Raw genomic sequence first — 13,602 nt, 5'->3', positions numbered from 1 at the left:
CAGTGTAAAACAGCATTGTGCCTAAGGCAACTTTTGTCTTCTTTTCTTCTGTTGTGTACTTTTTGTTTGTCTTTTTTTTTAATCCCATCTTTATTCTGCTTTTGTAGCACTTCTCATGCTTTTGCACTTGACAAAGTCAAATAAAGATTTTGACAGCTAAACTCTGAAAAAGGAAGTGATTTATGTAAAATATCCCCACTATTATACACCTGTGACAGATGTTTGGCAGATCAGCAGCTATGATTATAAAAACATTTCAATTAAGGTTACGCTCATTCAGATCATGGCAAAAAAAAAAAAAAAAAGTTGTGATTTAGACACCTGGCAGTGAAAATTTGAGTCATTTAAATTCTTAAACAAAACACCCCTTTATAAAGAACAAAAATGTGAATCAGCGTTTCCCCTTGCCCAGGGACAGGTCACCAGGCCTGGGGTTTCAATCACCTGAACCCAGGGGACGCTGCGGGGCACAGCCTGAACAGGTAATGCAGCCTCATCCCCCGCGGGAGAGGTGTAATGTGAGCTGTGGTGGAGGAAAGCAGGGACCCGTCTCTGACGGGGAAGGAGCCTGAGCTGCTACACCAGTGATGAGGGATGCTATCAACATGAAGGAGATGTCCTTTCAGGACCTTTTGGGCTGTGGAACCCCAGAGGAAGCTGACAAGATACCGGCAGGCAAAGCAGATCGCTGCTGCGGTTGCTGAGGCAAAACACTTGGATGTGGGAGGAGTTGGGAGAGGCCAGGAGAATGACTTCCAAACAGCTTTGAAGAGATGATGCTCAGGAGAGGGAAGCTGTGCAGCACCAACACTATGGTGGGGATAAGGTGCTGTTGAGCTCGACTCAGGACATTGTGAGTCAGTGTACAGAATCCTTCGAAGACCTCCTCAATTCCATCAACACACCACCTTGTGAGGAAACAGAGCCTGCAAACTTGGGGGTGGGTTCTCCTATCTCTGGGGTTGAGGTCACAGAGGTGGGCAAGAAGATGAAACCCACCCTGATTTTCTTAGTAGGATGTGCTCCAACTAGTCGTCAGCCTCCCTGGCAAGGTCTATTTAAGGGGAACTTCAGAGGAGGCTCCGTCAGATAAAACCTTGGATTCAAAACTTTTCATCCTGGCTGTGGAACAGCTCTACATCCTCAGTAGCGTCCTGGAGGTGGCACAGGAGTTTTGCCCAACCAGTCTACATGTGCTTTGCAGTGGTGGACAGTAACAGAGTAAATTTACTTGAGTACTGTACTTAAGTACATATCCAGAGGATTTGTACTTTACTTGAGTATTAGATTTATTTGGTACTTATTACTCTTACTTGAATACATTTCCAAGACAAATATTTTTACTTTTACTCGAGTAAATTTCTAGGAGGGCTGAAAAGTACTCATTACTTTCAGGTCTGCTCTTTTTTCTTCTTCCCTAAAATCCTATTGGACACAAGCTGTTTTTGTCAAAGGAGGAGACCTATCACAGTGCACGCTCTCCACTGGGATGTACGTAAAGCGTAAATACGTCAAGCCTCCTCAAAACGATACCGCCAAAGTAGCCTGCGTTTGTCAAGACAGAGCCGCAACAATTAATTTAGAAAAAATATAGTAATTTACTGATGTGGAAAATAAGAAATTTACTCTTACTTTTACTTAAAGTAAATTTAAAAGCATTTACTTTTGGATACTTAAGTACCTTTAAAAGTAAGTACTTTTCTACTCTTACTCGAGTAATATTTTGACTGAGCTACTTTTACTTGTAACGGAGTAAATTTTGACCAGTAGTATTTGTACTCTTACTCAATTACTGGGGTCGAGTACTCTGTCCACCTCTGGTGCTTTGTGGACTTGGAGAAGGACTAGGAAGAAGACTAGGATGAGAAACTTGGTAATCTGGGAGGGGCTCAGAGTAGAGCTCCTACTCCTGCATCAAGAGGAGATAGATTAGGTGGTTTGGGAATCTGGTGAAGATGCCTCCTGGACACCTCCCTGGTGAGGTCTTTCAGGCATGTCCCACTGGGAGGAGACCCTGGGGAAAACCTAGGACTCACTGGAAAGACTACGTCTCTCGGCTGGCCTGGGAATGCCTTAGGATCCCCCCCAGGCTGGCTGGACTAGTGGCTGGAGAGAGGGACGTCTGGACTTCCCTGCTTAGGCTACGGCCCCCACAACCTGACCCCGGATAAGTGGAAGTTGGATGAAAGTTGTTAGTCTCTGTGGTGTCCACAAAATCCTGGAAATGAGTAAAGAAAAAGATACTTTGTTTCTGTTTTTTGGCATAGAGAAAGACAGGATCAGGTGGGCCGTATGAAAAGAGTGCTGAAGTTATTTCTTTTTCATTTGGAAAACAACAAAAAAACACCAACACATAGTTCAAACTTTTTAATTTTTTTTATTTTTAAATATCACTTTTTAATTACATATACAAGCTTAGACCCCGTCTGTGTGAGTGCGTCTACCAGGACAAGACACGAGTTCAGACAAAATCGGTGAAATCATCCACAGTGGAAACAAGTCTTTTTCTTTGCCCAGAGGTCTCTGGGTTGGATGCCGGCATGCTCTGCTGGAAAGACTTTGTCTGTTGCGTGTGTCCCTGGGTTAATGAAATACCAGGTGTTGCCCGAGACTGGATATCTTCTTGGGCCTGAGTCGAGACAAATTGGTTCAAATTTAGACCAAAAACAAAAAGGAGATATAAAAAGGTGGGGAAAGAAGTCTCAACTTTGTGAGTCCTACCCTGGTCCTGATCCTCTTGATGTGTCGTAACCTTGCCAGCCACTTGGAAGCGTACGCGTCGGAGGGGTTAGCTCTGTATTGGTGAACCAAAGACGCCATCTGGAAAGAGAGACGAAGAATAAAATAGTTGTGGGTTTTGAGCAGATAAGAGAGTAGAGAAATAATCAGAAGACTCACGTTTGCGTGCAGGGCCATCTGCCTAACTAACAGTGGCAGGTTTCGGTCTGAGACGATCTTTGCCACCGTCGTGTCTACTAAGCCCTCGAGATCTGAAGAGGAGAGTGAGAGAACAATGAGCAGAAATATAGAAAAAACTGAACTGAAGAGAGGAATAAAAGGAAGTGTTTTACTCACCTTTGCGGCACTGGAGGGTGACAAGATTACATTCATAATCCAGTGGTTTGATAATGACCTCCACAAAGTTAAACTGGCCCTACAGGAGGGAAAAAAGAAGAAGCAACTAAGAAAATCCAACTGTATAGTGCAATTTTGCATGTATGCATTTGTGCAGCTACGTCACCTTGATAGTGCCCAGTTTGTATTCTTCTCCCGAGTCATTGTACACCACCATAACAAAGTCATTGCCAATGTGTCGCTTTTTATTGCAGCACCCTTTGTCACTCTCTCGGTTTGGCATCAGAGTGGCAATGTGGAAAATTGCTGCAGAGATACAGTTTGTGTTATAATGTACGTAGCAGGGTGGATATGAAAAGAACTGATCATAAACATAACAATCTTAACAGTCACAGACCCTGCATGATGTCGTCATGCCAGCAGTAGGTGAACTCTCCATCATCTCCATACTGGTCAAGTCCTCCAAGGAAGATCTGGTCGGGGTCACAATCCTTCAAGTGGATTAATTTCCCCAGGCCTGTGAGGAAGGCGGCGTAGCGGTTCGAGCCGTATTCATTCGACAGAATGGCCACCTCGTTGTTGACCTGATGAAGGCGATAATGGTGTGAGGGGGGAAATTATACAACAGCAAACAGGTGATTCATATCACAGTGGAGTGTGTTCTCACCTGACCAGCTCCTACAAACACAACTCCGATCTTATGGGTGTCATAAGGAGGCATCTGGTCCAGGACCTTCACAGCACGGTCTATCACCTAACGCAGAAAAAAAACAATACATATCATGAAACATCACGATTAGGGGTGGGCAAAAATATCAATATGACAATATATCGTGATACTTTTCCAGCCGATTCAATATCGATATTCAAAATTTGAATATCGATTTTTTTTTTTTTTTATCCCCGATCTTTTTCCCATTATATCACCCAGTGCTCCTACCTAAGTGACAGTCCTGGGCATTGCCACTCTCTACCAACCCTGGGAGGGCCCTGCACTGAGCTCAGGTTTTATTTCATTTTATAATTTATTTTTTATATAACACAATTGCCTGTCCTTAAAAAATGAAAAATAATGGACAGAGGTTTATTTATTTATGGATTTATATCTATACTGACTGATCACTGTGCCTGTCCTTGGTTTTAGTACCCATCTTTCTTGTGTTTATTATCATTTGCCACATAATTAAAGCAACCTCATACTAAATTTAATGTTAATTTCATATGATGTAAATAATATGAAAAACATATACAAATATGTTGTAACTTTAGCTTGTATAGTTATAATAAAACATTGTTTTGACTCAGTTTGTCCCATTAATTGTCACTATAATCTGATGAACGTGCAACTCGGATTTTAAGATCCATCACTATCATCTGATGTACATATATACAACTTGGATTTTAAGATGTGTAATGCATTTTTTAATTTTTCGGTGAACTATGTAGAATATATTAATCGGGATATCGCATAATCGGGATATCGCAATGTGTATCGTATCGTGGCTCAAGTATCGTGATGTGTATCGTATCGTGAGGTCCTTCCCAATACCCACCCCTAATCACGATGCATAAGAAGTGACCGCAAGTCAACCAGGACAGCTCACCTGAGTTTTGGGCAACAGCAGCGGCTTGTTGGCTTCATTCCCAAAGAACGGAGAGTGGTACAGCTGCAGGAAGACAAAGCTACGACAGATAACACAAATGTAAAAGGAATTATATTAGTAGATATATGAATACAAATTAAACTCATTTAAATTATGAAATATAAATAGATACCATACAGTTCTTTCTTTCTCTGTTAGGAAGACATTTATGACCTGAGCTTCCTGGAGTATACAAACCTAACCATTCAGGCTTTAATGAAAAAAATTAAATGTGATGGCTTTTAACCCATTTATAAGTGTTTTTATTTCATATTACAGAATTTAGAGGTGGGACCTGGATAGCTCAGTAGGTTGAGCAGGCGGCATTTGTAGAGGCTATAGTCCTCGTGCAGGCAGCGCAGGTTCGAGTCCCGGCCCGTCGCCCTGTACTACGATGCGCCCCCTCTCTCTCTACCTGTTTCCTGTCTACCTACTTTATAAATAAAGGCCACAAAAACCTTTATTAAAAGAATTCAGATGTCAAACCCTACACTTTATATCTAATTATAATATTTATCAAAACAAAAAGAAAAACTGACGATGCGGTACTTGCACAGGAAGTACACAAATGTCACTACGGATCAAAGCGAGATACCATTATATGCTGCGTAAAAAACTGAGCTGATTAGTCCTGCGCCTTCTGACTTATCTTAAACAATCTTGTAGCCCAGATTTGGGATGCAGAACATTAACACATCAACATTAACCCTTTTTGGATTTTCCCAGTAGAGTTGACATAAACACATTCGTTGGGCAGAAACTCAGAGGTTGCAGTTGTTTCTTGTACCTGGGACTCAGTCCAGCGATTTTTTCCGTGTTGCTACTGGGTCCGGGTCGACTGTGGTAGGAGTCCCTATCTGTCCTTCTCTCTCTCCTGGAGGAGGGGGCTGACACAGAGATGGTGTGACCACGGGGTCGGTGGCCTCCGCCGGGAGAGATGGGGCCTGATGGCGCTGGCGCTGCTGGAAAAGCCAATCTCATCACTCCTCCGCTCTGAGATGAAGACCCCGAGCCTTCTCCGCCTTGGTTCTGGCCCCCCAGTCCGTTGACGTCTCCTCCTGCGCCTCCCTCCACTTTGTCCTTCTCAAAATGGGCCTGCTGCACCTGAGGCTTGCCTTCTGAAGGTGCCCGGGGTCGAGGAGCTTCGCCCAGCGCACTCTCGGACTCCAGAGCCGCCTTGGTGAAGGCCTCGGGCAACGTCTGCAGCTCTGGAGAGGAGCTGGACTTGTTGAGTCCGTGACCCTGGGACTGAGAGTGGCTCTGAAACGGAAGTTCAGGGCCCTGGCTCCCGGGGGTGGACGGACCCACAGTGGGCTGATCGATGGGAATTGCTCCTTCACTCACTTCTTCCAGAGTTGACTTTTCATCATCTTGACTGGACGTGGAAGACGACTGAAACACAGCAACATAAAAAACACAGAGCGGGAAGTGAGGAAGCCGTGAAGGACAATTTACATCTGGCAGGGGCTGGAAGACACAGACCACCGTCCGGAATCCCAGGAGGCAAGGAAGAAAACATTTCTGAAGAGTACTTTACTTCAATACTGCTCAAAATGTGGTCCCCTATTTTGTCTTATTTTATTTTAAAGCAGCACAACGTAACTTTCAGCTTTTCTGAGTTTGGCGGCATCTTTTTGAAAAAAGCGGTAGTGCTTTACCAGAAAGAACACTACGTTTCCCATGAGCACCAGCGCGTACTGCTGGAAAGATCCTGTCCCGTCGTGTGCATTTGTTTTGAGAGAAGACAGGACGCTTTTCTGTTTCACCAAGTGAACAGATGGAACGCAAAAAAAAGATGTTAAACTGCTGGAAAGGAACTGGAATTTACCGGGATACCTTAAACAAGGAAGCCAGGGAGCAGTATATGGAGAAAATAATGATTATTAACGGTCTGGATCCATATTAAATCCCTACTAAAGAATGAAGCTCCTCGTTGGAGCTGCACTCTTTAGAAAGGATTTACTGCCGCAGTTCTGCACAACCACCGTCTCCAACTACCTTGTTTAGGAGCGTTTGGCAGCTGCTTTGGTAAATGTTTGACTTGCCATGTGTTTCAATAAATTTGTATAATAGTACAACATACAGTACATGTTTTGTATCCCTCTTACTTCTCTTTTCTTTTTTTTGACTGCTATATTATGTTGAAGAGGCTCCGAGGCGTGAGCAATATTTTTGTTTTCCTCATGAGATTATTTTTTTTCCTCTGCAGCTACAAATAAGAGTTAATATTTTTTTCTCAACAAACTAGTTTTATCTGAAGATTGGGGTTAATTGCACCGCAGAGAGCTGGTCAGCAATTGCGTTTAGCTGGCGAAGTGGGGAATAAAACCCGCGTTTTGATCCGACCCGGTCTGTGTGAGTGTTTGTGGTTTAAGGCTGATTTATGGTTCTGCATTAAATCGACGCAGAGCCTACGGCGTAGGTACGCGGCGACACGCACCGTACGTTGCGCGTCGCCACGTACCCTACGCCGTAGGTCTGCGTCGATTTAACGCAGAACCATAATTCAGGCTTTACTGTGTGGAAGCCGGTGTTTGGTCGTTACAGCTGCGATCCAAGCGAGCCGACGACTCTTTCACTCTTTTACTTTGTTATATCAGATACTTGGCCTCCGTGGTTCTGCCTCCGAGCAGGAAAGTGTTTAAAAGTTAAACCATTAGGATCTTTTCCCCACGTCTGTTGTGTGGAGCTGCTGCAGCCACAACGGGTTACCAGCTTCTGCGGAGCTGCGCTCCACGCCCCGCCCATTTTCGTCTCGACTGCGAATCGGGAAGGAGGGGGAAGTGACGTATGCCATAAAGCAGTCAAAGCCGTAAAGATTTGTAGTTTTTTAGTGTGGCAGGGTTCCTACCATGCTCCTCAAAGGTACATAGTGCCAGTGAAGGTGATACAGACCCCTCAGACCATGACAGAGGTGTCATTAAACCTGTTGGAAGTTGATGTACCATCACAATGACTCTGGAAATATGATATTAAGGTGGAAAAGTTACGTAGTGTCGCTTTAATAGTAAAAAAATTTAGCAGACAAAATGAAGAATTAATGTGCTCCAATGCTGTAAGCAGAAATGAACCAGAGACAGAGTCTTCACTGATGGAATATGAGTATTTTTACTTTCCCTCTTCTTCACTTTCCACCTCTGAGATGAGTTTTTCTCTTCCTCCCTCTCTGAGGATAAAGTACAGATCTGAGCTGAACATTGAGCATGATTTGAGTGTAACGAGCCAACAGCTCCATTTTAAGAGAATGTAAATTGAAGAAATTTCCACATCACAACATTTCCAACCCAATATTTTAATATAACTTCACTCTGACCTAAACTGTAAACATCAAGAAGGGGAGGGGGAAAAAAACACCACATATTCCCAATCTACTAAATGACCCATCTTTTTCTCACAAGGGTGCTTTCTAGCTGCCGATTATTGTGTGCATGCTTTGAAAATTTAAAATGCACAGGAGAAAAAAAACTACTAAAGTGCAGAAAGCTTTCACATCCTTTAGTCACAGAAGTTCAGCACACTTAGACAAAGAGGATGATAAGAGTTTAAAGTTCTCTGGTTCTACAGTGAAAAACTTTCCCGTCAGCCTCTGATAATACTTACCAACACAGATTGAAAATTATGGCTCTAAAATGATTTAAAATGTGATATTTATTAATTTTCTCTAATCGGAGAGATGCCAATTCTGATAAGTGTAGTTTACGGTGAAGTAAATTGTGACAAAACAAAGTTTTTTAGTGATACAAAAAATTGCAACTATTGTTTTTAAAACAGTCAAATTCATGCAATACTATCATAAGCTTCTGTCAAATTCTTTTGAAATTGCTATTTTTAAGCTAGAAGGTTGTGAAATTGACTTTTTTAGTTATACGTTCACATGCAGTCATCAGAAGAGAGCTTGAACCTTTTCCAGTGCCGGTAATGCAGCAGTGAAGTGAGGAATTTCTTCTTGTACAATTATGCAAAAAAAATAGATAAATAAATTAAAAGCTTATATAAATTTTAATTTATGTCAACAAATGGCTTTTGAAAAAGTAACTGAGCGTTTGCTTTTATGTAAAATATCTTACGCAGGCGTGTGCAGCATTTCGAGTTTGTTGATTTTGCCCAATTTGCAAAGTCGAGATGAAAGTTTTAAGTTGTTGAAATTATTTCCCTGTAGACCTTATTGTGTCTCCTCAGACAAAAAGGTTTTATAGAATTATTTCAACACTTAATAATACTAACACATCTAAATGAGAATGTTTGTGATGCAATCGTGTTTTCAGTTGGTTGAAAATCCAAGACTGATCCATCTGCCTGTATAAAAATCAGCATGAGCTTTTGTTTGTTCAGCTGTTGTTTGGTTTTTAACATCTTCCCAGTCTAGAAAATTACCCTTTTATGGCATAATAGCTGTCCGAGGCATATTCAAAGTAAGCTGAGCCTACAACAGTGATGACTAAATGCTTGATTTTGGCGTCTCTTGAAAGTCGAGTTTGTTTTGTTTGTTTCTTCCTTCAAATAGAATCACTAAATATCACTGATACCAAGTTACAGATGATTGAATTGACTACAAAAAAATTGTTTCTCTTTTCTTTTTTTTTCTAAGAATAGACTACTAACTAAATAAATAAAAGAAGGGAAAAAAAATACTTTTGAATGGTTCAACTTTAAGTCATAGATTTGGGTCCTGATAAAAGGTGAGAAAAAAAAATTCTTTACTTTATCCACATTCACTATGAGCAGTTAATACTGAGAAACTGAAGCTAAAATACTCGTGGCACACATCACATGGGGCTTTTTGTTTGTTTTTGTTGTATGGACACAGGTATTTCCCCTCACAAAGGTTTTGCTTTCATGCCGTGTAAAATTCCCCACATGAGTGATATCTTCTTATTTTCAGAATTGGCTTAGCTGTACGGTGGATAAGCCATCAGTGGGATCGATTAGTTCTGGCTTCGCCTAAACATGGGAGGCGTGAAGCAGCTCATTTGTGACTTACCGGCTCACATAAGCCCAAAAAATAAAAATAAAGAGGTCAAAAGCCAAGGACTCTTTTTCACTACCAAATACCTGCATCAGAAATGTTTACATGCAGATCAGCGGAAATACATCAAAAATTAAAAACACAGCTTCAGGCTAATTTGAGCAAATAGGAGCTATAATGAACTCCCTAAAGGAACCGACTGACTGAACAGAAACTCATGTCAATCCTGGCATATAAATTATTTACTCAGTTATATAAAACAAGTATTTGTGACACTTCAATGAAGAGGTACATATAACATTTTCTTTTTTTTCCCAACATTTTTTGTGTTTTAAGTGATGTTTTAGCACTTGCTGTATTTTTCAACTAAACTATTCATTGGCGACTAAATTAGTTTAACATAAAAAGTCTAAAAATGCTGATATTGTTGTTTCAGATGGTTGAGGCCACACATTTCCCGCTGTGCTCTCGGAGTGTCTCGCCTCTGAGCGCATGTGTGCGGTAGCGTGAGCTCATTGGGGCAGAACTCCGCCGTGAGCGATACAGAGAGCAGAGAAATTATAAACGGGCAACCAAAAACATGCTTGGTATGTTTTTTATGAGACTAAAGCCCTAATATCTCAGTAATTGCTCTCCAAAACACGATAAAACTCTATAAACTCTCAACACTCAAAGCTACTGGGGGTCTCTCGGCGTATACTTCCTGTACTCTCTAGGGTATTATGTGGTACAACTTCAGAAGGCTCGTTTTCTACATTCAGAAAACTTTGATTTGCACCAACCATTAAAGTGAGTTACAAATGTTTGACACGCTGGTGAATCTTGTCTGTGATCGTACCTCAGAGGTCCCGGTGGTGCCGTGAAGACTCTAGAGATGTATATGTATATCCTCTAAGCCCAGTTTATATGCTTTCCGGTCTTCTTTTCCAGTCAGCTATTCCCTTCAGGGGTTGCCACAGAGAATCTTCTACCTCCATCTAATCCTATCCTCTGCATCCTTTTTTCTTACACCAACTGACTTCATGTGTTTTTTCATTTTCAGTGTGTTTCTTGTCAGTTGGCTTTTGCATTTCAGCATCTTAGGCTAGTTTTAAAACCTAAATAATCTAAATATAAATATTTAAGGTATTGCCCTGTTCATAAATTGGGGAGTCAAATTAATCATGATAGATTAATCGGTAGTTGCAGCCCTATTGTATAACAATTTTGTTCATAAATATTGGCTATATGTGCACTAAAGTCAACAGGCTCATCATAATAATAACCTTATAAAACTAGACCCATCGTCATGGAGATCGTACTGAATCAGGAGATGAGTGCGTCATTCCAGCACTATTAGAAACACCATGTATGGGGTTTAAGAAAAACAAGGTTACAAAATCATTGGCTACTCACCCTGCTGAGCGTTCCTGGTGGCGGAGTCTTGGTGAACTTCTCGGCAGACATAAATATGGGGTCGGAAGGCAACGTCTCAAACTCTTCGCTCTCCATCCAATCAGGCGTGGTGTTTGCCGAGGTGAGCCCTGATCCCTCCTCCAGCACAACCACCGAATCTACGGCAGGACACAGCGACAACCACGTGCATTACAGAACCACACACAGACGTTTTGCGGGCACAAACACACCGTGCACTATGTCCATTGTTAGTCACGCAATCAGAGACACAAGCAGTGGTGATATTCTGACTAAAGATTTCCATCAGATATCAGTAGTCATTTAACACAATCTCTCAAACATTCTTGTTAAAGCTTCAGGAAATTAATCCTTTTACATGGAACAGGATTACATCCACAACGATCAACAGACTTGATGTCATGTACAGGATCATGACCTACAATACTCCCACAAGCATAGAGCTCAAAGACAGATCAGCGCAGCCGACGTTATGATCACTGGTGCACCTACTTCCATCAAAACTCATGCATCGGTTTGGGTTGCTTGCTGATTATCTCAGCCCAAACACAATGCAGTTGCTGCAACAGCAGCCCAGACCAGACACTCTCCCGCTCAATGAAAGCTGAGGGACTTTCTTCATTGCCCTACTGGATCTCCAGTAAAGCAAAGAAGTGCATGAAGAGGTCTGGGCTTTCTCCTGTTGACAGCATTAGAGGTCAGAGGTTTAAGGGAAACCTGGGAGTATATTTCAGTAGCACAAGAATTAGAAAAGATGAAAAAGGAGGAAGAAATCACAGAATTTCCAAAAGGATCAAGCAAATAAAACCACAACCCGTTTCTCTGTGTCACTGAACTGATTGTGTACAAGCACGATTTCGTCAACACTCCTAGAAGACCTTCATGTGTTAATAAAAGAATGATGAGTCAAAGAAGAAATGAGTTTCTAAACTTGCACAATATTTGAGCAGAAAAACAGCATGTAATGTAGCACAACCGAGTTATCTGCAACGGACTGAAATCAGCTTCACCTGATTTCCAATCTTTTTTTAATTTGATGTCCGAGCAATGCGCACATACGCCCTCGACTGCGGTGGTTTATTTACAGCTTTACCGGAAGGATGAGACGACGGATCAGGACAGTGTGGCAGATGAGCACGATTAGCACAACTGCAGCATGTTCGTAATCAATTTTGTTTTAGTCCTCATTTCCTTTAGCATTATTCAAGTCTGTTGCTATAGATTAAACTTGTTTACCTTGGAGGAAAAAACTAATAGCTTGTAGCCCTTGTTATTTTTGCATCTCTTAATTTGGTTTCTAGGTGCAGTTGATTGCAGTTTTTAGCAAGAAAAATCTGAATAAGTCAAAACTGATATTGGCAGTTCAGACCATTGAGACAATGGGAGAAGTGGAGTTAGCAAAAAACAACCTGAGATTTTCACAAAAGTCCTGAAAATTGTTAAAGAGAGCTCAGGTAAACAAATAAGACAAGCAGCAGGTTAAAGCGGTTGGTTTTCTCAGATGAACTACTTTGCTCAGGTCCTCACATACCATTTCCAATTAACCCGGTCTTTACAAAACATTAACTTCATTTATTATTTCGTTTGGGATCGCTGGACAAACGCAACAAAAACTGACCTGCACCACAACACTCCCACCCCCATGTTTATCGTGAGATTACTTTTTTATGTAACAATGTAGTGCTTTACCGTCTCCTCAAAGATAACGCTCCAGGTCCAGCTCTCTGCACGGCTTTGTCTACAAGATGTTTAACAGAAGCTACACTGGCTTTCCTGAGTGACGGTGCAAACTGTCTGGATTATTTTCCCTCAATTAATAAGTACGATTTAATAATGTCACATCTCTTGTTTAATCAGTCTATTTTTTAACGCATTTAAGAAAAATTGTAGATATTCTAAGTCATGTTAATATAGAAATATTATATATTCTAAAAGGGCCCACAAATGCTTCCATCGTCACCGTAGTGAAAGACGCATCTATATTGTGCTTGCAGACTGCTGTATTGTACAAGTGAGAAGAAATATACTGCACCAGGAGTTTTCTGGAGAGGGTGGGGGGTGAGGGGGGTGTTAGGGTCACACATGTGATGGACGGTACCTGCCCAGGAAATGCTCCTGTGCAACCTGCCAGGAGCTGGAGGGCCTGGGTGGGCACTGCCCACACCCAGAGACCAGAGAGAGCCGCCCACTGCGGGCAGGATGCCAGTGGACAAGTCGGTGGCAGATGAAGCCATATAACACACCGTAGCCGATCACAAACCAGCATGGTGGTGAGGATACATAAAAAAAGAATCCAATCAGAACAAGAGGGAAAATTTGCAAGGGAAACAAAAAAAGATATGTTGAAAGAAAGCTTGGGAATGGGATGAGAAAGGTGTAGGAAATAAAAACAAAAACTGTGGATGGGGAAATGGAGGAAATGGAGCCCCAACGTAAGAGATGAATAAAAGTACAGGACATTGGGTAACAATGCAAATGTAGCTTCTGTAAAAAATGAAAAGAAAA

The 13,602-nt window shown here is 41.7% G+C and overlaps 1 protein-coding gene across 5 annotated transcripts in view; it reads right to left on the bottom strand.

The window, feature by feature from the left end:
* Positions 1-2,364: 2,364 nt before the first annotated feature.
* Positions 2,365-13,602, bottom strand: part of tsc2 (TSC complex subunit 2) — a 36,963-nt gene continuing 25,725 nt past the window's right edge. For 3 of the 5 annotated variants that reach the window (XM_061720666.1, XM_061720667.1, XM_061720670.1), the window contains 11 exons: positions 13,196-13,285; positions 11,080-11,237; positions 5,506-6,110; positions 4,680-4,758; positions 3,743-3,829; positions 3,473-3,659; positions 3,242-3,381; positions 3,076-3,154; positions 2,899-2,990; positions 2,722-2,820; positions 2,365-2,629 (listed from right to left, as the gene is read on the bottom strand). In XM_061720666.1, the coding sequence (XP_061576650.1) occupies positions 2,462-2,629; positions 2,722-2,820; positions 2,899-2,990; positions 3,076-3,154; positions 3,242-3,381; positions 3,473-3,659; positions 3,743-3,829; positions 4,680-4,758; positions 5,506-6,110; positions 11,080-11,237; positions 13,196-13,285 (1,784 nt within the window). In that variant the 3' untranslated portion in view covers positions 2,365-2,461. The remainder of the gene's footprint in view (positions 2,630-2,721; positions 2,821-2,898; positions 2,991-3,075; positions 3,155-3,241; positions 3,382-3,472; positions 3,660-3,742; positions 3,830-4,679; positions 4,759-5,505; positions 6,111-11,079; positions 11,238-13,195; positions 13,286-13,602) is intronic. The other 2 variants (XM_061720668.1, XM_061720669.1) reach the window with 1 other exon arrangement.

This window comes from Cololabis saira, chromosome 1 (assembly GCF_033807715.1).
Source record: "Cololabis saira isolate AMF1-May2022 chromosome 1, fColSai1.1, whole genome shotgun sequence".
NCBI lineage: Eukaryota > Metazoa > Chordata > Actinopteri > Beloniformes > Belonidae > Cololabis > Cololabis saira.
The sequence above is the reverse complement of the archived record's forward strand: the minus strand, read 5'-3'. Positions and strand labels throughout refer to the sequence as shown.